At 41.3% G+C, this 22,804-nt stretch overlaps 1 protein-coding gene across 14 annotated transcripts in view; it reads left to right on the plus strand.

Moving 5' to 3' along the window:
- Positions 1–22,804, plus strand: part of Plcb4 (phospholipase C beta 4) — a 375,454-nt gene that overhangs the window by 245,835 nt on the left and 106,815 nt on the right. For all 14 annotated transcript variants that reach the window (XM_040746359.1, XM_040746367.1, XM_040746358.1 and 11 more), the window contains 3 exons: positions 5,431–5,511; positions 6,526–6,585; positions 8,130–8,273. In XM_040746359.1, the coding sequence (XP_040602293.1) occupies positions 5,431–5,511; positions 6,526–6,585; positions 8,130–8,273 (285 nt within the window). The remainder of the gene's footprint in view (positions 1–5,430; positions 5,512–6,525; positions 6,586–8,129; positions 8,274–22,804) is intronic.

Raw genomic sequence — 22,804 nt, forward strand, 5'->3', positions numbered from 1 at the left:
GCAGGTTCATACAACAAGGGCATCTGCTCCACTATGTTCATAGCAGCATTGTTTGTAATAGCCAGAACCTGGAAGCAACCTAGATGCCCCTCAACTGAAGAGTGGATAGAGAAAATGTGGTACATTTACACAATGGAGTATTACTCAGCAGAAAAAAGCAATGGAATCTTGAAATTCGCAGGGAAATGGATAGCACTGGAAGAAACCATCCTGAGTGAGGTAACCCAGTCGCAAAAAGACAAACATGGTATGTACTCACTCATATATGGATTCTGGATATGGATCAGGATAGTGCCAGTCTGCACTTCCACAGATAGAGAGTCTGGGAAACAGGAAAGAACCTAAAAGATATGCATATATGCATAGTACCCAAGAGAAGAGGATGGAGACAAGATCCTCTGATGGGGAACACGGCGAGGGTGGGGGGAGTGGGACCTGGGAAGAATAGAGGGGTTAAAGAGGAAGGGAGTTGGTCATGGGGGAACAGGAAGTTGAGGGGGTGGGGGTAGAATAGGGGGAAGAGGGAATCATAGGATCGAAGACAGATCAGGCACCAGAGTGACCTCGAGTGATCTAAAGGTATAACATCAATTGGCAAGCTAAGCAATAGTGGAGGGACCACCTCGAATGCCCATTCCTGATAATGAACTTGATGTCTATAACCATCCGGGAGCCTTCATCCTGTGACTGATGGAAGCAGAGGCAAACACACAACTAAGCACTGAACTGAACCCAAGGAACCCAGTGACAGAGAGAGAGGAGTGATGAGCAAATTGGCAAAGAATGGGCTGGCAAAACCAGCAGAGACAGCTGATCTGAACAGGGGAGTGCTCTTGGACCCCAGACTGACAGTGGGGAGGCCAGTATGGGACTGATCTGGACCCCCCAAATGTGAGTGTCAGTGAGAAGGCCTGGGCAACCTATGGGGCCCTGAGCTGTGGATCAGTGTCTATCCCTGGTATCCAAACTGTCTTCATGTGCCTATAGCACAAAGAGAGATGCTCTCTCAGCCTGGACTCTTAGGGGAGTGCCTTGACCCTACCAAGAGTAAAATGACAGATTCTAGACATCCCCTATGTGGAAGGATTTGGCAATAGGGTGGGAGGGAGGGGGGGAAGGGGAGTGTGGGAGGAGGGGAGGGAGAGGGAACTGGGATTGACATGTAAAACAAGCTATTTAAAATTAAAATAAAAAATGATAAAAAAAATATTAAGCTAAATCAATTTGAACATTTTGTTTGACTGTGCTGTTGAATACTGTGCAGATAGCATACACTAAAAAAAAATAGTGTAGAGCTTATCATTCACTCCATGTTTGATGAGATGGTAGGTGTCTAAGAGCCTTGAGTGGCACACAACAGAGATCCTAGCACCAGAAATAGAATCCTGGCAGTGGTGCTGGCAGCTAGAGTGATGCTTCTGCCTCTCTCAAGAAAAGTGACCTCTAGCTGCCACTTGTTCAGAATTTCCACAAGAGTTCCTGGCCCTTTCCAGCCTGGACTCCCTGTGGCCAAAAAGTAAGAGTCTGTCTGGATAACCAACAAGGCCCTTGAGCTCCAGAGGGGTAGCTTCTCCTAAGAAAAATCAGGTTCCCTGGATAAAGTTCTGCCATGGTTTTTTTTCTTACCAACAGATTCAATTACTATCTTTTAGCTGGAAAACAAACAGATTTGCAAAGGAGACAAAGCCTGGCTTCCTTTTACAGTCATCTCCTCCACAGTTCCCTGGGTGATAGACCATGTACCTGACTGTGGGTCTCACATATCACTGTGGTCTGGCCAGGGTGCCAACGTCTGAGTTCTAATCTGAAAATACCCATGTGAAATATAAAACTACTGTTGGAGAATAAGAATAGAGATTGTGTATATTTACCACCAGGAGAGGCTCAGTGTTAGGCTGGTTGGTAGGAAGTAGAAACCTAAGTAGGTTTAGTCTAGTTCCTTTCAGTTGAATGTCACTTAGCCCATAGATCTGCGCTCTGATGTTTCATAGGTAGCTTGGATGTGTTTGTCAGGAAACCTCTCAGCGTTATTTTAACATCAGTCATGGAGGGCTTCTAGGTGAGGTACTGGGAAGATTTCCGCCCTTGCCATTACTTCTCACAATAGCAAATAGGGTTTTATCTCATGAATAAGATAATAAATCATTTGTGAATGTGTAATCTTATTTTAGTTGCTGAGGATTCCAGAAGCAAATAGGTTTTGTTGTCTGATTGAGGGACCACCCCACCCAGCTCTGAGGGCTTCTGTGTTTTACTCTATCCCTAGTTTACAGTTCTACTGTGTTTTGCTTCTTTTGGCTCAGTTTTGTCTTGCTCTGGAAATTAGTTTCTTCTTTCCCCCCCACCTTAGGGTTTATGTTGTTGTTGTTTTTGTTTTTCACTTTTGAGGTCCTAGGAGTTGAACCAAGTGCCCTGAGTATGTGAGCTGAGTCTCTTCCACTGATTCTGATCCTCATGGACTGTTTTTTTTTTTTTTTCTGGTTTTGGTTGTTTTGAGACAATCTTACTAAAGTTGTGAAGGCAGGCATTGCATTTGTGATTATCTTGCCTCAACTCCTGAGCCCCTTGGATTACAGGCCTGCACCACCAGTCTCTGCTAGAAGTAACTTCTTTCAAGGGTATTCAAGTGGGGACCCTGCCCCAAGGGGGGCAGTTCCTAGTCAGCCCTCAGAACCACCCTGACTTCTGAAATGAGTGTGTATGAATTAGGAAAGATGTCTCTTCCCCCACACAGCCCCCTTCAAAATGTTGCCTCGTATGTTACCATCTCTCCCTTAAGTTTCACAAGAGCTGACGGACCTGGCTTGGTGCCACCCTGGTACCAACCCTTCAGTATGAACAGGTTCAGTTTTATGTTTTTTACATAGTGACCTGTAGCAAAATACTTTATTTGACAAAATTGTCTATCCATTGATCCTTTCATGAATAAATTAGTTTTAGGATGATTTTGAAATAAGCATTTCTAGTGAAAGAAACTTAGAGATGTACAGGACCACTTGAAGGGCTCTCCTTGTGGCGGTCAAAGTCTAGTATGGGGGCTATTCAGTCAGTCAGGAGCAGACTGTGTTAGTGCCAGCAAGGAAGGAAGCAGGATATTGTATCAGGAAATCAAAGACACAGTGTGGAGACTGGGGAGCCTTTCTGAAGAGAGGTTCACTCAGTCATTAAAGCGAGGACTGTATTATGAGGAGCTAGATGCCCCAAGGGAACGAGAGAGAGACATTTCTGAAGAGGTGGAGTTGGAAGGACGAAGGTCCTGGGACTGGAAAGCACTGAAGACATTTAAGAAAAGCTGTCCTGTTGCTAGTGAGCCAAAAGATCACAGAACAGTAAGTAAGACACAGAGGACCCAGATATTCTTAGGATTCTTTAGACCACTGTAGTTGAAATCTTACCTATATGTAATGGGAATTCATTAGCTTAGGATTTTAGAGAGCTGGTTAAAAATAATTAAAGAATTGATATGGCTGCTGTGGGATAAACAGTGTAGACAAGGCAAGAATTCCTGTGAATGGTAACAAGTGTTTGAACCAAGATCATAATGGTGTAGATAGAGTGAAGTCACAGTTCTATGAAAATAGACTTATTAATGATCGTGAGGAGAAAATAAGGAAGAAAAGGCAAGAGTGACTCTCAGCCTCAACGAGTAAGCCTGTAGAGTGAAGAGCCAGATACACTGGGGACATTTGTTGAAGTAAGGACAGCCCGTGACGGTACAGCAGCACAGAGAGGAGGTAGGGAGCCAAAGTCAGATCTGAACATGTTAATTTTGAAGCATCCAAGTGGGGAGGACAACTGGGCAGTTAAACGTCTGACTTGGATCTCACAGGTGACTATGCTGCTATTTTAAATGTGGGCAGCAGCAGTAACTAGTTGGTGTTGAAGTCATGTGATTTATAGAAACCTAGGAACATGGTGGAAATGAGAAGTCCAAGAATCAAGTCCTGAAGGCTACAGAGAGCTTTGGTGTAGGAAAAAGGCAGGAAATGACATTAGAGGAATGGGACATGGTCAGGGGAAGGAGGGAGAAGGTATTTCAAGAAGAAAGGAATCATCAACCATTCAAGATCAAATCACACACGTACTGCCAAATACTTGTTCATAATTGGCAACCATGGCTACAATACCACGTTCTGTAACTTACTGAATTGTGCCTCTGTGCTGTGTACCTTGCATCCCCTGGCTAAGTTAATTGCTACAACTAACTCAAAGGTGTGGGTAAATGCTTTGATTAGGTAGGATTCTGAGACAGAAAGGGTCTATTCAGAGCAAGTAAATAGACAATGGAGGAACTGGATTTTGTCTCCAAAGGCAGTGGTCTTACCTTTGCCTCTGTCTGCAGTTTCCCAGTCCTGGTGTGGAGTGCCCACTGCCTGGTATTGACTTGGATACATACAAAGAATCACTGTATGTATCCAAGTCAATACCAGGCAGTGGGCACTCCACACCAGGAGTGTGCTAAATTGAAAGCTAGCTTCTTTCAGGGCTGCCAGGCCCCTGGATTCTGCCACCTTATGATGGTTCTCTCTTGACATTGGATTTGTCTCAATGAATGTTGCTGTTTTCCTGGAATTTAGGAAGATAAATTTGAATGTGAGAAACCAAACATCTGAAGTGTCTTTCTTAAAACATTAATCCTGTAATTGCTGTTTATTTAGTGATTCTTTATCCCTGTGGAAAGGGCAGATTCCTAATTGTTGACATTACAATGATCTAGGAAATCAGCTTCTTTGAATCATGAAAAGAATGCCTAGATTTGTCAAAGCACTGAGTCATGTCTTAGTACTAATGTAAAGAGAGGGCGCAGAGCATCTGGGTTCATTTCCCAAACATCCTTTGTTTTCACTCACTTGAGATTTTCCTGGTGTTCCTAAATGCAAAGGACCAGGAATCCACTTGTGCGTGAGTTTAGAGAGCAATCCTTCTCAATTGAAGCTTTGATTCTGTGGTTTTCACTGAGTTTCTGGAGTAAAGTGCACAGCAGTGACACTCAATGCATTGTGCATCAGAAGTCCCAGAGAGTTCGTGGTGACACATCACTGGGGCTAGTGTTGGTATGGATCATTTACAGGCAGCGGTGTGTCCTATATGGAGGGCAAACAGGCAACACTTAAATATCTTTCAGGAGCTCCTCTCCCAAGACCTTCAGAAAACTTTTCCTGTATAAGCCTAGGGCATCGGTGTCATTAATTTTGGATGTGTTCTAGAGGAAGGTTCTCTGCTAAACCAATCAGTCTTTTAATATGGAAAAAGAACGCACAGAGCTCTAAATGAAAATGTTCCACAGCATCATCAGAAATGGAAGTGTTAGGATCCAGATACAAAGGGCCATTGCTTGTTGTCCTGTGTTTGGACTCTCAGACATATTTGAATTTTTATTGCATTCGAAATGTCATAAGTCATGAGACCCATCATGCTTCTTTTTAACAGGAATCTTTTGTGTTTGAGCCCAGCTGCCTCTTCAAAGTGGACGAATTTGGCTTCTTCCTGACCTGGAAGAGTGAAGGCAAGGTAAAGCATAAGAGTAGCAGTTTCTCCTACCCACCTTCTGGCTCAAGCCGCTTTATTTTCCAATAGGTAGACCACGTTCCTCTTAGGGCATGGACGCCATACTTACGCATTCCTTTGAGATTGTTCTCTACTTGCTTTCCTGTCCCAGGGATTGAAGACACTGGGGGAATTAGAGACAGTATGCGGTTTAACTCTAAGAGATCCTGCTGGGAGAGCAAATTTGGGCATTTTTGAAAGAGCTTCAAGTCACTAAGCATTGTGAAAGAGAAGCTTACATTGTTATAAGAGCTTAGACAGAGTAGGTCTGATTTAATCTCAAGAGCTAGGAATACTTCCTAGAAAATAATTTTCAAGCAGAAATTAAAAGGCACATTAAGTAAGAGTTCAACGCATTAGACCCTGGGGCATAATCAGATGTGTGGCACAATGTTCACATTTAATTGAACACTGGAGCCCTCAACCAAGAAAGGTGTAATTGGAATTGTATAAAGCTGGCATTATTCCTACTTAATGTTGTCTAAATGCATACATGTAATGATATATGAACGTTATTATGTATATAAAAGCAATCACATGTTTTAAAAATTTTATTAATTATTCAGAGTTGCATTTATATATATATATATATGCTCACATATATGATTATTTTCATATATATGAAGTGAGAAGTTTGAGTCTTTTCTTTCTGATCAGTAGACATCATTACTGTTTCTTGGCTTGCATTTTGCCACTTCTATGAATAGCATCGATTTTGTTTTTAGAAATGTTTGTTATGGCCGGGTATTGGTGGCACACACCTTTAATCCCAGCACTCGGGAGGCAGAGGCAGATCTCTGTGAGCTTGAGTCCAGTCTGGTCTACAGAGCAATTTCCAGGACAACCTCCAAAACAATGCAGAGAAACCCTGTCTCGAAAAACCAAAATAAATAAATAAATAAATATGCTTGTTATGAACTCTTGCCCTGAAACTGACAGATTTTAAGTTTATTGTTGGGGTGTATGCTCTCTCTTCAGGAAGGACAAGTGCTAGAATGTTCCCTCATCAATAGTATTCGACTGGCAGCCATACCAAAGGTAAGTGTAATGAGATTGATGTCATTCTTGCATGTGTGTTGGGGGTGTGAACATGCACGCACCACAGTGTCCCTGTGGAATTGGTTCTGTCCCCCCGCCTGTGTACATGGTTCTGGGAACCAAGCTGGAGTCATCAGGCTTGCACAGTAGGTGCTTCCACCCTCTGAGCCATCTCGCTGACCCTACTATTCTTTAAAACAGATTTACAAGACTTGAAAAATGATCTCCAGGATTCTGTTTATTTCCTTATTGCTCCCAAGTCATCAACTTGGATTTAAGGATGGGCACAGAGTAGCCATTTCATCTTTAACTCTTAGGTGATTTGGATTACATTGTTTTCAGTTATATTGGAAATGTTTTAGCACTTCAAAACTAAAACCTTTGCATGGTGTCAGTGTCAGAGACAGATCCCATCTAGAAATTAGTTTGAAAAACTCTCTCTATCATCTTGCTATCAGTGACTTAGCTTTTATGTGTGACTGATGAATATGGAGGCTTACAATGCTGGGGTTCCCTGTATTTCTTCACCTTTGCACACACGACACTAATTCATACAGAAAACTTGGCTCGACTCTGAGAGAAAAAGCTCCCAGAGCACAGAATTCAGTGACCTTCATAGGTTGCTTTGAATAAGAAGTGATGTTAGGAACTTAAAAGGTGTCTCTTCATAGAACTCTATAACAGTATTTATTTCCTTCAGAGTACCTGCCCTGCATGTTTTCAGATATCTAAAACAAAATTCTACTCCTACTTATTTGTTTACTTTTTTTTCAGTCAGCCTCTTTTATGTTACCTAAGTTTCCTATATAACTACATGTTGGAATTTCCTCTCAAAAACAAATGTGGTATTTTATGTAGGAATTGGGGTAAACTTTCACAGCTTTCCTTCCTCATGAGGAGGCATAGACTGTAGAATCCAAATGCTTAGTCTTTGTGTTGGAAGTTGCTTAAGAGTCTCAAGTTGCTGTCATAAGAATAGCCTGTAGTAGTAGCTGTGGTGATGTTGTGCTTATTCATGGTAAATAAGCCTGTGTTCTGTGCTAAGAGGCCCCCTGGATATTCATGGACACAAACACACACTAGTCACGGTCTTTCCTGAACTTTGCTAAACCCGAAAGTCCCAGATAGTGACAATCAGAAATCCAGACAAAGGGGCTCAGCACTGGCTGCTCTTCGAGTGGACCCTGACGAATTCCAGAAACTGCATAATGGCTTTCACCATCCGAGCACCAGGTACTCACAAACACAGGCATATGTACAGTCAAAACAAATAAATAAGATTTATGTTCAAAATCTATACAAAGGCTATTGAACCAAGTTTTCTATAGTAAAAAAAAAGCATAATGTTCTTCTTAAGGCGTTTCTGGTACTCTGTAATGTTGTAAGTTTCATCTCCCCAGGTTTTATAATAATGCTAGTTCACTAGGATTTTAAATGGGAGTAGGGACCATTTTCCTTTAAGGTATATTTTTACCCCAAATGTGGTTTCTTTTCACCACACTTTGTGACCTAACATATTTTTTTCTATTTTTATACATCTACAGGATCCAAAAATCCTGGCTGCTCTTGAAGCTGTTGGAAAATCTGAAAATGATCTGGAAGGGCGGATATTATGTGTCTGCAGTGGCACAGATCTGGTGAACATTGGCTTTACTTACATGGTGGCCGAAAACCCAGAAGTAACTAAGGTAACACCTGACAACCTCCCTCCCCAATGAATACGTGTTGTGTGTGTGTGCAATTTTTGTTTAATATAGTTTTTAATATGAAGTTTAGACTTGTTTGATTATTTTAATCTCTTAAAATGCCATTACTCAGCTGTCATATTTGCATAGAAAATTCATCAGCCACAGTACCTCTGTCAACTCATGTTGGTCAACACTCAAATGCCTGGTTTGAAATGCTGTGGGAAAGCTAGCCCACGCCTTCCATAAATTGAGTGTGCTCAGGCATCCCTGGGATCAATAGGTGTGAGGCTGGGGACAAGAGGTTCCTTTTCTGTTGAGCTCTGAAAACCACAGTTTGAGCAGCAAATGTCTTTGTCAGTTCTGTTCACCAGAAACAATGTAAGCTATGTTACATGGTTTAGGTGTTGCTGAGTGGGGGAGAACATGCATGGCTTTAGTATAAAAAATTGTAATAAAAATGTGTTAAAAAGTAACGAGTGGCTCAGTAGTATAGGATACGCTTAGCATGTTTAATACTCTGGGTACTATCCTAAGTGCCAGAGACTAACATGGGTATAACTATACGGTATTTAACCCAACATATCCCAAACATTGTTATCATAGTAAGATATAAGCCTTAATTTTACTAGAGACATAGTTCACATTCTTTTGGTCATGGTGTTTGAAATCTAGTGTGTATTTTCACTTCAGACCTATCACATTAAAAGTGCAACATAGTCATGACAGCTACTATATTTAACAGTGTAAGCCCAGCTGCTTGAAAACCCCAAACTCTTCTCCTCGATAAACTGTTGAAGTATTGAATTAAGATACATCTTGCTTGCTTGTTTGGTTTTAGTTTTTTGAGACAGGGTTTCTCTGTGTAGCTTTGGAACCTGTCCTGGAACTCTCTCTGTAGGCCACGCTGGCCTTGAACTCAGAGATCTATCTGCTTCTGCCTCCCATGTACTTGGATTAAAGGCATGTGCCGCTACCACCTGGCAAGCTCTGTTGTGCACTATGATATCCAGAAAACCATTGCCCTAGCAAGCCATTCTAAGAGATTTTGTTCAAAGAAGTTTCAAACTTAAACCTTTTTTTGTAAATTCTTTGTTTCCAAGGACTCGACCTCCGAACATATGTAATCTATAGGAAGGCACCAAGCCTTTTACTCTTCCATTATAGAGTCATGGATTTGGGAAGTTGGGGGTGGGGAGTGGCTTTCGTTTTCCATTAATCTCATAAATAGAAACACAGTGTAGGTTTAGTGAGAAAGGCATTGTTGGACAGGCTGAATTTTGTAGCTAGAAGGAAATGGGCCATTAAGATGATTTGGGGAATCAGAAATAACACAAGCACGCACTCTGGTTAAAACAAGTTGTGGAATTGAGTTTGGATCACTCAGAATCCACAGGGCTCAGTCACCATCACCTTGGGCCTGACCTGAGGCCTCATTATACACTAGTCCCAGGGCCACCCAGATTCACTGGTCTAGAATCTGCATTTGTAACAAGAACTTCCAGGTGACTCATGTGTTCAGAAGTTTGAGAGGCTCTTGCCCTGTGCTTTGGAACCAGGAATGGGCTCTTCAGGTTGCACAGCAGCCTTTGGCTGTGTGCTTTTGGTAGTGGCTTTGTAGGTTTTATGCTATTGTTCATGTCATCTCAGTTGTGGAGGAAAGCTTTTACAGGCCTCTCAAGCTTTCATTACTCGGCTCACATGGGAAACTAATTTGAATGGATTATTGACCTTGATCTAGACAAACAGTGTTGCCATGTCTTATAGTTCACGCTTGCATATTTGCTGTAAAGGTCTTTCTGCTTGCCATAGCAACACTGAATCTGGGCAACTGTTCTGGGTAACTGTTAAGAAGACTAATCAGATGCAGGTATTTGGCTACTGGAAATTTTGCAAAGATAGTTTTTTTTTTTTAACTTGTATATCTAGCTTTTGTCACTTTGTATTGTCAATTCCTGTTAGAAGAAACACTGTGAGTCTCTCTGAACTCAAGAAGCTGTTCTTGGGCTCAGATAAGCTGAGCAGAAATCCTTGCTTTTCCTCTGACCAGCTGGGAACCTAGACACAGTATTTACCCTTCTTTGCCTCAATGTTTTTTTTTTCTGTAAAATGGGAATTGGACAAAAATTATCTGCTGTACAATTGTGAATGTTGCCGGATGGAGTTCGTGCTTTGAAAATGCCCTTGCACTGTATCCTTAGGTTAGCTGTTAGGTTCCCCAGTGAGAGTGGAAGCTCTGATGGGAGCTGTGCATGGGCTCCCGCCATCTTACCTCTCAGACAGAACAGATTAACTGTGGAACTCCAAAACCACTCCGGAGGTTAGACCAAAACCCAGCCTTAAACTCAGGCCATCTTTCTTCTCTAAAGTGATGCTGCCTACGTCACCCTAAGCCCCAAACAAGTACAGTCCTGGCAAGATGACTCAATCAGTGAATCGCAGGGTTATTTCCTATAATGTAGTTGCTGCCAAGCTTGGCCTGTTGTGTTTAAGAACCACCTTCTGGAATATGTACAAATGAGGAAGTTATTTGTAGAGTACTGGTAAGATGGGTAGTACACACTCAAAGATAAAATCCAACTTTTTCTTTTAGTACTATTTTCGCTTTTAAGAAAAGCACACTTCCAGAAAGACTATCAATAATTCTGTTGTGATTTTTAGTTCAGACTCATAGCTATTTAACACTACTGTTATTGGGGGGAAATATTTTGGCTTCTCAAAACTGTTACTTAGAAGTTTATATTTCACTAATGGTATAATATTACAAATAATAAATTTCTTTGTCCAGATTGGATAGTCTATTACATTATATCCTTCTGGTTAATGAGTGTTTGTTGACAGCATTGAGTATCACATTTTTTTTCTGTGTAATAACTTTCCCCAAATTTCACTAATTCTTTTAGTGAATATGCATGTAGATGGATGATGCCCATGTCCTGCTTTCAAGATTTAAAAAGCTGTATTAGTCAAGATCAGGATCTTTACTACCTTCTGATTAGCAATATTTTCTACATTACCATTTTAGTTCCAATTCTTGCTATATGCACCCATAACAGATTATACAAGCCACTGAGTAAGAGGACTTATATGGAATCTATGTGTGATTGGGTTAGGTCAAAAAGTATGGGAAATTCATAAATCAAATCAGGTCAATGAGAAAAACAGAGTAGAATACCTGGAAAGGTATATGTGACTCAATGGTACCAATCAAGTGTGAGTGAAACCAAATATCCTCAAATTATTGGGTCACAGAATATGTTAATAGTCCACTTACCACATATGAAAGATGTTTATTACAACAGTCAGTAAAAACAAAGAATCAGTTTTTAAGTTAATATGTACAGATCGTGAATGCTTCCTCTTTAAGCAAATAAGTATGCTTCAGTTGTTGGCCATTCTTTCAATGTCAGAGCTACATACTTTAGGTGTAGTCTATTGATAGGGTGTTATATAACTTTTGGTATACAGTTCAGACATTAATACACATTTAGCAGAATGTAACTAAGATCAAATTCCATAGATCTGTGACTACCCTTAATCTATTGTTTGTCTAGTCCACATAACACTTGGAAGAAAAAACTAGCAACTTACCTTTAAAAAGTATGTTTTGATCATTCAGTTCTAAAAACAACAGGTCTTTTTTTCCTTTTCATTGGAATGTTTCATTTGTTTATATAATGTTCTATTATAACTGACTTAAGCAGGTTGGGGAAATAATGTAAGTGATTCATTGTAGGTCTTCAAGGTTGAGGCAAAAGGATTTAGTATATCAGCATGAGGCCTCTCAATTGAGCTCAGTTTCTGGGTACCCAGGGACTTTGGTTATCTTATGAGCATCCAGCATTTCTTACTCTAACCAAGGAGGGGGACATGCAGAGAATTTCTAGCATTGCATTTGATTATGAGGGGACATTGAAATGCATGAGTCTCGTCTCAGCTCCTAAACTATTATCTTACATACGGTCTGACTGTCCTGAAGAAATGACTTCTCCAAACATTTAATCGAAGCCAACTTCATCTTAATCCAGAATCTAGAAAGAATCAATTTTCATGCAAGAAAAATTTTCTGACTGTGAGCAAATCCTTTATATTTTCTTCAAAGAGAGTCTGATATTTTCTTTCATGTCATTTTATGTGGCTCTTTAATGAGCAGGTAAAATCCAGAAGATTCAAGTTTCTCAAATTTCAGGTTTCAAATCCTTATAAAGTATTTTCCTGTCATTTGACTGTAAAAAAATGTTATTGTGTTTTTTTTCAGAGACAAACTTCTTATAAAAGCTCAGTTTGTGCCTTCTTCATCTTCTCACAATGCTGAATAAACAAATAAGCCTTGCCAGTCCTACTTACTGAGAAGGTTTGTGGGCCATTCTCTTTCTCCTCCCTAGTAGGACATCTTAAGCAAGTCGGTAGCCAGTCCTACCTGGCATTCCTGCTCGATCTACAGTAGTCCTCTCTCAGCTGCTCTGCCAAGACCACCCACACCTTCCTCTCACATCAGCAAACCATCTCTTACCTATTACTCTAGCTCCATCTCCCCAGAGTACCGTTGCTTCATACCACCAGTATTCTGAATGGTGGTCCTGTCCAAAGTTCTTTCTACCTCCTTTTCTCGAAGCATCTTTTATTGGTGTTTTTACCTTGCCCTTGTCCATTGTAGTTTATCCTCAGAACAGCAACTGAAGAACAACCCTTTCAGATGGGGGCTTTCACAACCTGGGAACCTTGAAGGCCTCCAAGTCTCTGTGAAATCCTGCCTAGGCTTCCCTGCCTGCCTTCACCTCCTGGGGATTTGTGGCCATTTGCTCTTTCCCCTGTTAGTGGGAAGGTTTGTTCTTTGTTTTTTCTTGGTTCTAATCTAGTCCCTGCTAGCCGATTACTCTCAGCAGCTTTGTCCCCTCACCACACTTCGGCCCTTCTTTATCCATTGTCCCACTTTCCAGAACAGTGTCCAAAATTTTGTAAGTGCTTGATAAACACTTGTTTTCTGAAGACAGTTATGCTGTCCAAATCAATAAATTCTAACACAGGTGGTTAATATATACAGTAGTCTTGCCCTAGTTTGGGGGAAATAGGGTCCAAGATCTCACCATGAATGCCTGAACCCACAAATGTTAGTTAGCAGCTATGTATGCGCTCCTCCTGCCCCCCTCCCCATAAATACATCAGATAAAGTTTAATATGTACAGAAGGTAACATGCATAATAACAACAGTAGAAAACTCTTGACAATATAGGATGATAAAATTACCAGCACCAGTTCACATTGCAGGTTCTCAGTGGGTGTCCCTTGGGGGTAGGGAAAAGTAGGCATGATACCAATGACCGTGGCATTGGGAACAAGTTGAAATGAGCTCAGTTTTTTCCCGGAAGGGGTAAGCCCTATATGCTCCTCAATCTTGCCCCAGTGGAGGAGATCCACTGAGCTGGCATCTGCTGAGGTGACATGGTCACTGTCCATAGGTTCATGTCATCTCTCATCAGAATCCACTGCTGTTGTCAAGGTCCTCTGGTAGACCCAGACCAGCTGTTGGGAAATATCTGCTACAGGTGTTCTAGACCAGCTGTCAGGCCCATTGAGGCTTAATTATCCCATAAGTGCATTTATGTTTGAGGACATTATTATGTAAAACGTGAATTACTTGATCACAGCTCATCTGATAATGAGGCAGCTATGAGTGCCTACCAGGAGGGTGGTACATGCAATGTGGATCCGCTGTTAAAAAGGGGTGACTCAGATGCCAGGTGTATAGATGGGGCAATACGGGAATTGATTCTGCTAACAGAGGGCAGGCAAGTTATAATTGTAAGTAGCTTGCTTCACCAATTTTTACTTAATGTTTTCAGACATGAGTCACCAACATCATTGAAAGTAAAATGAGGGGTAAGGGGGCAACTTTATCACCTCAGCATCTTACACTTTGATTTTATACAGATTAGCTTAGGAAAGTGGTATTTGACAAGCAAACTGAGAAAATGTGATTTGAAGGCTGTACAAGGGGAACAGAATGATCTACAGTCCAAGGGTGTTATTTTTTTTAGAGTCATCTTTTCAGGATGTAATGAGATTGCTGCCATTAAGAATCCATGACAAGACTGGAGGTTTTGACCTTGCCGTCTCGGCCTCTTCCCAATCTGGGTCACTATATCCTGCTTGCCTAAATCCTTCCTGTCCTTCCGGTTAGGAAATTTAGTTTTCATTTCCTCTCCTGAAATGCCCTCTGTTAAAAAGGGTTGCTAACAAATTGCTACCACTTTTACTTCAAACCCAGCATGCAGCCAGGTAATAGGTGTGTCTTATCTGTTGTGTAGCGAGAAACACTTGAGGAGAAAAGCACTGTTGTGCTAAAAGCTTTGGGCCATTTTTCAATAAGCTGCAATAAAGTTCTTTATTTCCCACTGAGCCATTTTCATTTCTTTGCCCATTATTTTATCATAAACTGCAAATTATTTAATAGCAAGCTCACAGCAACTTATTTTGTTAGAAAAACAACTCTGGTTTCCTCATATGCCTTCCTTCCTTCCTTCCTTCCTTCCTTCCTTCCTTCCTTCCTTCCTTCCTTTCTCAGAAGGCAGCTAGCTCAAAACAGTTTCAGTCTCCAGCAAATCGGAGTTCAGATGGCTTTCATTAAGTTGCAGCTGGGGCCTTGCAGTCGACTGAAACCCCAGTCACTGTGCCGTGTACCCGAGTCAAGTGCAGCCCTCATTTAACGTTTCCACAAATACATCTGTCATTTTATAGCAACTTGAATTTTCCTTTGATTACAAAACTAAGCTGTTATTGTGAGGTTCAAAATGCAGAGATTGGAATTTAGTTTAGACAATTTTCCATACCACTCATTATACTTTCTTCAGGTTGTAAATATTTGGTGAACTTCATAAATTATACTCTGTGACTAAGTCACCAAATAAGCACATGCCTAACTACTGTAGAAATTAAATTATGAAAAATTGTATGTGTTCTTTTTGGATTCCAACGTGATAGTCGGGTGTGTGATTTATTACAGGCAATAAAATATCAGTTTAAGAAACTGAGTTGAATGTTGAAATTACTTTGCTTGAACTTGAATTATGTTGACTGGAAGACTTACTCCAGAGGTTCTGGGGAGAAGGGATTAATTTTTTGTTTTACTTGGTAAACAAAGTCAGATTTTCCACTTAACTTTCTCCTGTTGGCTCTACTAGCATCCTTCAGAGCCGTAAAGACCCCATTCTAGTTCCTGTTGGATGTTCAAGCGGTGAGGACCTCCAATGAATCAGGCCTGCAGCCTCAGCCAGGAACTTGGAGCAATACCAATTCTTGGCCCCCCCTCCCTGCCTGATAATCAGAAACTTACACATGGAGGAAAGTTTTAACAGACTTCCTGGTAACCTTATGGTAGGTGATGTTTGAGATCCACTGGATACATGTAGATTTAACCCCCCTGTCTTAGGGTTTCTACTGATGTGAAGAGATACCATGACCAAGGTAACTCTTATAAAAGGAAAGCATTAGTTTGGGGAGACTTGATTACAGTTCAGAGGTTCAGTCCATTATCATCGTGGTGAGGAGCATGGAGGCATGCAAGCAGATGTGGTGCTGGAGAAGTAGCTGAGGGTCCTACATCTTGCAGGCAACAGGAAATGGTGTGCAACACTGGGCAGTATCCTGAGCATACAGTGACACACTTCCTCTAATAAGACCTACCCACTCTAACAAAGCGACTCTCTTTGAGCTTATGGGGGTCAATTACATTCAAACTACCACACCCCCAGAGTGTAAAAATATCTCCACCTCTTCTACCAGCCTGCACATGGATTCACCAAGGCAGATAAAGAAAAGGCACCTGGGGGTTAACCAGTCTCCTGTGACTCTAGAGAGTCCTTGTTTGTTTTCAAAGTATCCCATGTGAAAATCCTGTTTCTTAATGGAATTTTTGTTAGTTTGGGTTTGATGTCTTATTGCTGTATTAGATCCAGTCCAGGGCTAGGCAAATGCTCTACCACTAAGCTGTACCCCTAAACATTACAATGCCATTTCTTAACTTGTGGTTTCAATTGTAAAGTGTAGGCTAGTGGCTTCCAGGATCATAGTAGCTCCCACAGAGTCCCAAAGACCTTACTAGGCCCAGCCTCAGCCCTTGTGAATCAGAAACTCAGGTTCTGGTTTGCCTGCCAGGTGGTTGTACTGCACACTGAAGTGTGAAAACCATGGCTGAGGGAATACATTTCATCACTAGCCATAGTATCCCACATTCCTATGGAAATCTGAGAGAACCGACATCCACCTGCTGGTGTGAGTTGTGCCTGCTGCGTTCTTAAACAGCTCACTTGTCAGTCTGAACTTCTGCCCATCGCACAATATTCACTTTACTACATTACCTCACAGTGAGGCTGAAACAAAGCAGGCATAGAGGGTATGTGTGTTTGTGCCAGCATGTTTATCTCTGTGTATGTATGTGTAGCATGTTTATCTCTCTCTGTCTCTCTGTCTCTGTGTGTGTGTGTGTTTGCCAGCGTGTTTCTCTGTTTGCATATGTTTGTGTGTGTGGCAGGGGATGAGTGTGTATGTATCTGTCGGACTGAGTATGTACGGGCCAGAGAGAGAGAGAGACAGAGAGAGAGAGAGAGAGAGAGAGAGAGAGAGAGAGACAGAGACAGAGAGAGACAGAGAGAGACAGAGAGAGACAGAGACAGAGAGAGACAGAGAGAGACAGAGAGAGACAGAGACAGAGACAGAGAGAGACAGAGACAGAGAGAGAGAGACAGAGAGAGAGAGACAGAGAGAGAGAGAGAGAGAAAGAGAGAGAGAGAGAGAGAACACGTGTGCGTGTTTTGTGCTTTCAAAACTGACAGTTGGCATTTTCTTGCCGAAGTGTTAAATCCAGTGAGAGGACTGGAGCGAACATTTTGTGTTTCTCAGAGTTTGGCTAGGACCGTAGCTAGCTTTGATTGCCAAGCCACATTACTTACTGTGAGTCTGTGGAGGTGGTGCTGAAAGGTCATGACTTGTGCTCCAAGAAGAATACCACAGATGCTTTACCTTCTGAGGAGATGCTTGTGTAGAAAGACCATGGGGGTAAGAACCCTACTGCTTGAAGTATGGTCAGAGCTCAGCAGGTCACGTCAGTTAGGAGCCAGTGCCAGAGCTACTGAGGCAAAATCTGCATTTCACCAAGATGCTCAGGCACTACCTGTGAACACTAAGGTATGAGAGGTCCTGTGGGAGAATGTGAAAAAAAATCAGTTTCCTCTATACGTGAGCTACAGGGAGGAAGACTTGTGAGGCACTGGAATGTTAAGTCCAGATTTGTCCCTGAATGACGCTAGAGAAAAGAGGTTGCCCAGAATCAGTAAAGGTGATCTAGATTTCCCTGCCTGATGACATTTATCCTCAGTGACAATAGTTTCTACAAGAGAAGCAATATTTTCCTTTCCTAATCAAATGGCAGGCAAAGTGAAATAAAAATGGTTCCTGGGTTGATAGGTTTATTGTTATGCACACACCTTTCGAAACAGAATAAGCAAAACCAAGCAAAAAACATATATGAAAATACAGACAAAAGTAAATGCGAACTCTTTGGTGCAAAGTACCAGTAATGACCCAAACACTGTCCACAGAAGGACATTTCCAATTGATGAGAGACGAGGCCCTCAGAGTGACATTTGGATGGGTCTAGAAAGCTGGCTGCCAGCTTGTCCGAACGAAGGGAAGAAGATATTACTTAGATGGAGTTTCTGCATAAATGCTCCAAGAGTGGAGTCACAGTGAGCTGTCTCACATGACAAGCCAAAAGCACCCATGTAGTCCCTAAATTGTGTTATCTTCACTTACAGTTGGCAGCTGTGAGGGAATGAATCCTATACACCAACTCTTTCAGGATTGGCATACATTTGCCACTGTTGGCTGTCAATCAATCTGTGGTACTATCAGGCTAGTCACCTGGCTTAGGTACATCTTCTGATTTTAGAAAGCTCAAATTGGTGCTAACACTCATTCTGCATAGGAAGTGCAGAAGAGGGCAAACCATCAAACAAAGCCAGGAATTACTTAAAATGAATTTTCCAGCTTCTGTGTCATCCTTTAAGATGTCAATGAAATTTGCTTTATTTAGGACTGTTTCCAAACAAACAAATACTGTTTATTGCAATGTAGTACTATACAACTATACCATCATCTAGTTCTAAAACTTTTTTTTATCCAGAGTGGAAACCCACCTGCCTCTACAACTCCTGCCTATAGCCCGAGTATGTCTTCCTGCTGTTTATGAGCATAGAGTACCTCATTCTGTCACTAGAAGTTTCAGCACATTCATTTGCTGGTCTTTACTTTAAAATGTGGTCCTGGAATCTAACCTCACCAAATCCCTATGACCTTTGAGGTGTACTTTCTTGGTGCTATAGCTCCTTTTTCTTTGCAAAGTGTCCAGGCTCTGGGGCACTTCCCTTTGAAGTGCTGTGGTATATGAGGGATATACTTTTCATTGCTGATGCTCTCCCATCGTTGTATCTCTGGAATCTCCTGGTTGAGGATCAGAATCTAGGTCTTTCTAAGAGCAACTCATTTGTCTGACTTTAGGTTATCAGATGCCTCCAGTAGGAGGTACAGAATGAGTTAGACTAATTGCCACAGAAGATACTGTGAAATTTGAATATCCGCTATTGGCTTGTGGAAGGAACAATGCCACTAACTTTAAATTGTTTCTCCACTTCCCAAGAGCTGCAGTTTTTAACTACTAATAAAAGCTGCCACCAGAGACATACCGTGTGTGTGTGTGTGTGTGTGTGTGTGTGTGTGTGTGTGTTTGAGTGAGTGTGTGTGTGTGCGCGCACGCATTCAGACCCTAGCACACAGGCATACATAAATGCATTTGTATAATTGGTAACTCACAATTATACAACCATGGGTAAGCCGCCTTACTTCAGATACAAATCATTTGCCCCTTGCCCCTGAACTTTACTATCTGAAGAAAGTAATTTAATCATGATTCTGGGTTTGGGAACACAGCCCTTATAGCCAGTGAATGAAGAGGTGAGCTTACTTCATTTTTAAATCTCTTGTTAAACAAAGCATGAAATCTGTGCAGCAAAGAACACATATGGTCCCCAAAGCTGAAAATATACTTTTCAGAAATTGTGCTGACCCCTGGTACAAGATAAACATCCTAAATTCCAGGGTTCCAGATCTGAGATGCTCCACAGTGTAGTACAGGCATGGGGCCGTAAGAAATGGGGCTGAGTGCCTGGTGTGATAGGATATATTCAGTAAAAAATTTGTGAAAAATTACCATCAAAGTATGTGAATATGGCATACATAAAACACAAACGAACTTTATGTTTATAGATGGTCCATCCACAAGATATCTTATTCAATATGTCCTGGCTAGTTTTGTGTTAATGTGACGTAAGCTAGAGTCATTTTAGGAGAGGGAACCTCATTTGAGAAATGTCCCCACACAGGATTGCCCTGGCAATCCATTGGTGCATTTTTTTAAATTGATGGTTGCTATAGGAATGCTCAGACTAGTAAGTAGTACTGTGCCTGAGCAAGCTAAGGGAGCAAGCCAGTAAGCAGCGTTCTTCCTTCTCTTCTTTATCAGTTCCTGCCTCTAGGTTCCTGTCTTGTTTGAGTTCCTGTCCTTACTTTCCTCAGTACGACAGACTGTTATCTGGAAATTTAAGATGAAAAAATCCATTTCCTCCCCAAGTTGCTTATGATCATGGTGTTTTATCACAACAGTGAAAACCTAACTAATCCATGGTATATCTTATTATAAATATAATATTTTCGATAATTATATTCCACAATCTGAAGAAAATCCCAAACAACTCTACAATTTAGATGTGTGTCAGACACTCTTCAGAGTATTGTGCATATTTAATATCACAAATAAACTGGATGAGTGTCAATGGTGATCCTCCTGCTGTAGAGGAGATGTGGCCAGGAGATGACCTTGCCCAGTTCATACCATCAGTGATATTCTACACCCTTGGTGCCAGGCTATACTACAGATCATGAGTTCTAACACTGCTGTGCTGCTCTCAGAGCTACAAATTTTTCTCACCAGTGTAAAGATAGAAGTGGGACCAGTATGCTTTTAATGCAGTGCTTAAGTGAGTAACTTCAATGAGGTAGGTATTCTGTGGGAACTGTGTGCTGAGAGACAGCTACCAACTCAACACTGTTGATCTGTAGCCTAGTCAACAAGAGAGAACACATTTAGAGGCACTCCTATTCTCATGGGAAGCTCAGCAATGAGGATGGTGATTTTCACCTGTTTCCCACAGTGTTTCCTTCCTTCCTCTTCTTTTTTTTTTCTTTTTCTATTGAAGGAGTACCAGTTTAAATCTTTCAGAAATGCTGCTCTACAGACAGTAGAGCAATGTGATAGAGGCATCATTCAGTCGGCCATTATTCCAGCAGTACCAAAACAATGATGCAATCATGGCATTCATTTATCAGTTTATGCCATACACATCCTATTTATTGTCAGTGTGTCCTCTGGTCCCACTATTGGATGAGCGTGTTGGGGACTTTTTCTTAAAAGATTGAACCTTAGATCACAAACTCCAAGGCCAGAGGTTTTTTTTTTTATCACTTCTAATACCTCTCATATTGAAACTCATAATTTATAGGTGTACCTATAGATCTGAGTTGTTTGAACTAAACAGGTTGGTACTGGGTATCTGAACAGAGCCAGTCAGCCTGGCTGGTTTTCTGTCACATAGAAACTGGGCAGGTAACATGATCTGCAGATCAAAATAACATTTGCTTTGGCCTGAAATAATTTTCCAAACAGTGTCTGTTGGTACATTATCTGGAGGAATGTGACCGTGGGCACTGTAGCTGAGGATTCTATGAAGGATGCATCTTCATGCATGGATTGAATTCACCACCTGCTTGCTCATTCTTCATCGCCAGGATGCTGCAGAACCAACAGTTGAGACAAATATAGCCCTAACCAAGCCCGTAGTTTCTGACATACAAAGATTGAGGCTTTTGTTTTTCTCAAAAATTTAAAGTTCTTCAAATATTTTGGAGCACCCCATATGAATGTCAAATGAGTATTGTATGAAAAAATTAAAGTACTTCATTTTCTTTCAAATGCTTTTCAGGCTTTGTAGGAATATAGGTGCACCACAGACTTTGAAATATTAACGCATGCCATTTACCTGAAGTCAGATAAAAGCAAGCATAAGACCTTTACATATACTGATTATGCCTATGTTTTCTTTCTCTTGTTGTATATGTAACTATCTGTGGAGTGAGTGGGTTGAGATTCTATAGATTCAAAAGAACATGTTATAAGATATCTTTGAAATCAGTCTGGGCAATACAAAAATAAAAATAAAAATGCCCAAGTAATGCCAGTGGACAGATGGCATCTGAAGTGACACTTGCCTGAGTTATTACTGAGAAAAGCACTTTGCCCTCTCCTCTCTAGTGACTACTTAGAGGTCCTTTTTGACCTTACTATCCAGTGTTGTCAAGATAACCAGCTGCAATGACAGCCTGTTTTGACTGTCTGAGTGACTGCACTTATCATGACCAGGAATATCTAAATACAACCCGAGCCCAGCCATCTCTGACTGTCAAACACACCACCCATATGTGTCGCCTGCTTCCTATCCAGCCGCTCATCCTCCAAGTTCAGAGAGAGTGATTTAGGAATCTGTTCCCTCTTTAACTTTGTCTAGCTTTTCTCTGGAAAGGATGAACAGTGTTTGTGGTTTGGAGATTTTCAGGCTATGCCAAGGAAAGGCCCAGTTATTCTCTTCAGGTCCCCCATCTATCCTTTCAAATTTGGACACATGGTGAAAATTTCAATCATTTCCCGTGGGCCTATGTGATTATAGTTGGATTGTCTTTCTTCTATTGAGTTACAGGTACATGGTGAAAATTTCAATCATTTCCCGTGGGTCTCTCTCTGTGCTTATAGTTGATTGTCTTTCTTCTACTGAGTTACGGACAGACCTCTCCTACCTTCCTTGTCCTTGGTCTCAGAGGTACTTTACTGTTTGTTATCACAACTGAGGAATCTCACTATCCATCTTGGGCTTTTCAGTTGGCCTTGTCTTAGCTCCATCATCATAGCACAACTCCCTCATCTTATTCTCTTTTCTCTTATGCATCATTGGAGGTGACTTTTAGCTTTGCTTGCCTGGCTTGCTCTTGCTTTTAGCACTATCATCATCTATCTGTTTGCATGCAAGGGTCCTAACACCTTATGAGATATGCCAAGCTCCAGGAGAGAGTAGTTGACATGATTTTTTAAATTTTACATTATTCTTATTATTTAGACAATTTAGTCCTGTGGTATATAAACTTTGTAGTCAGCTCTTATTTACTCAACCTCTACCCTCTGCAGTTTCTTAATTTTTGGATTTCTGTCCTGTGCTGAGGGCTATGGTGACATGAGAATTTGGGCTGTTGGTCACTGGCCTTTGGACTCTCTTGCTGACTGGAGTCAGTAACCCAAGTCATATTCTGATTGTTACCACTGTCCTGGGACGTGTACTGCTATCTGGTTTCTGTGTGTGTTAATCTGGCAAGCATCC

This window comes from Mesocricetus auratus, unplaced genomic scaffold (genome assembly GCF_017639785.1).
Source record: "Mesocricetus auratus isolate SY011 unplaced genomic scaffold, BCM_Maur_2.0 Super-Scaffold_100004, whole genome shotgun sequence".
NCBI lineage: Eukaryota > Metazoa > Chordata > Mammalia > Rodentia > Cricetidae > Mesocricetus > Mesocricetus auratus.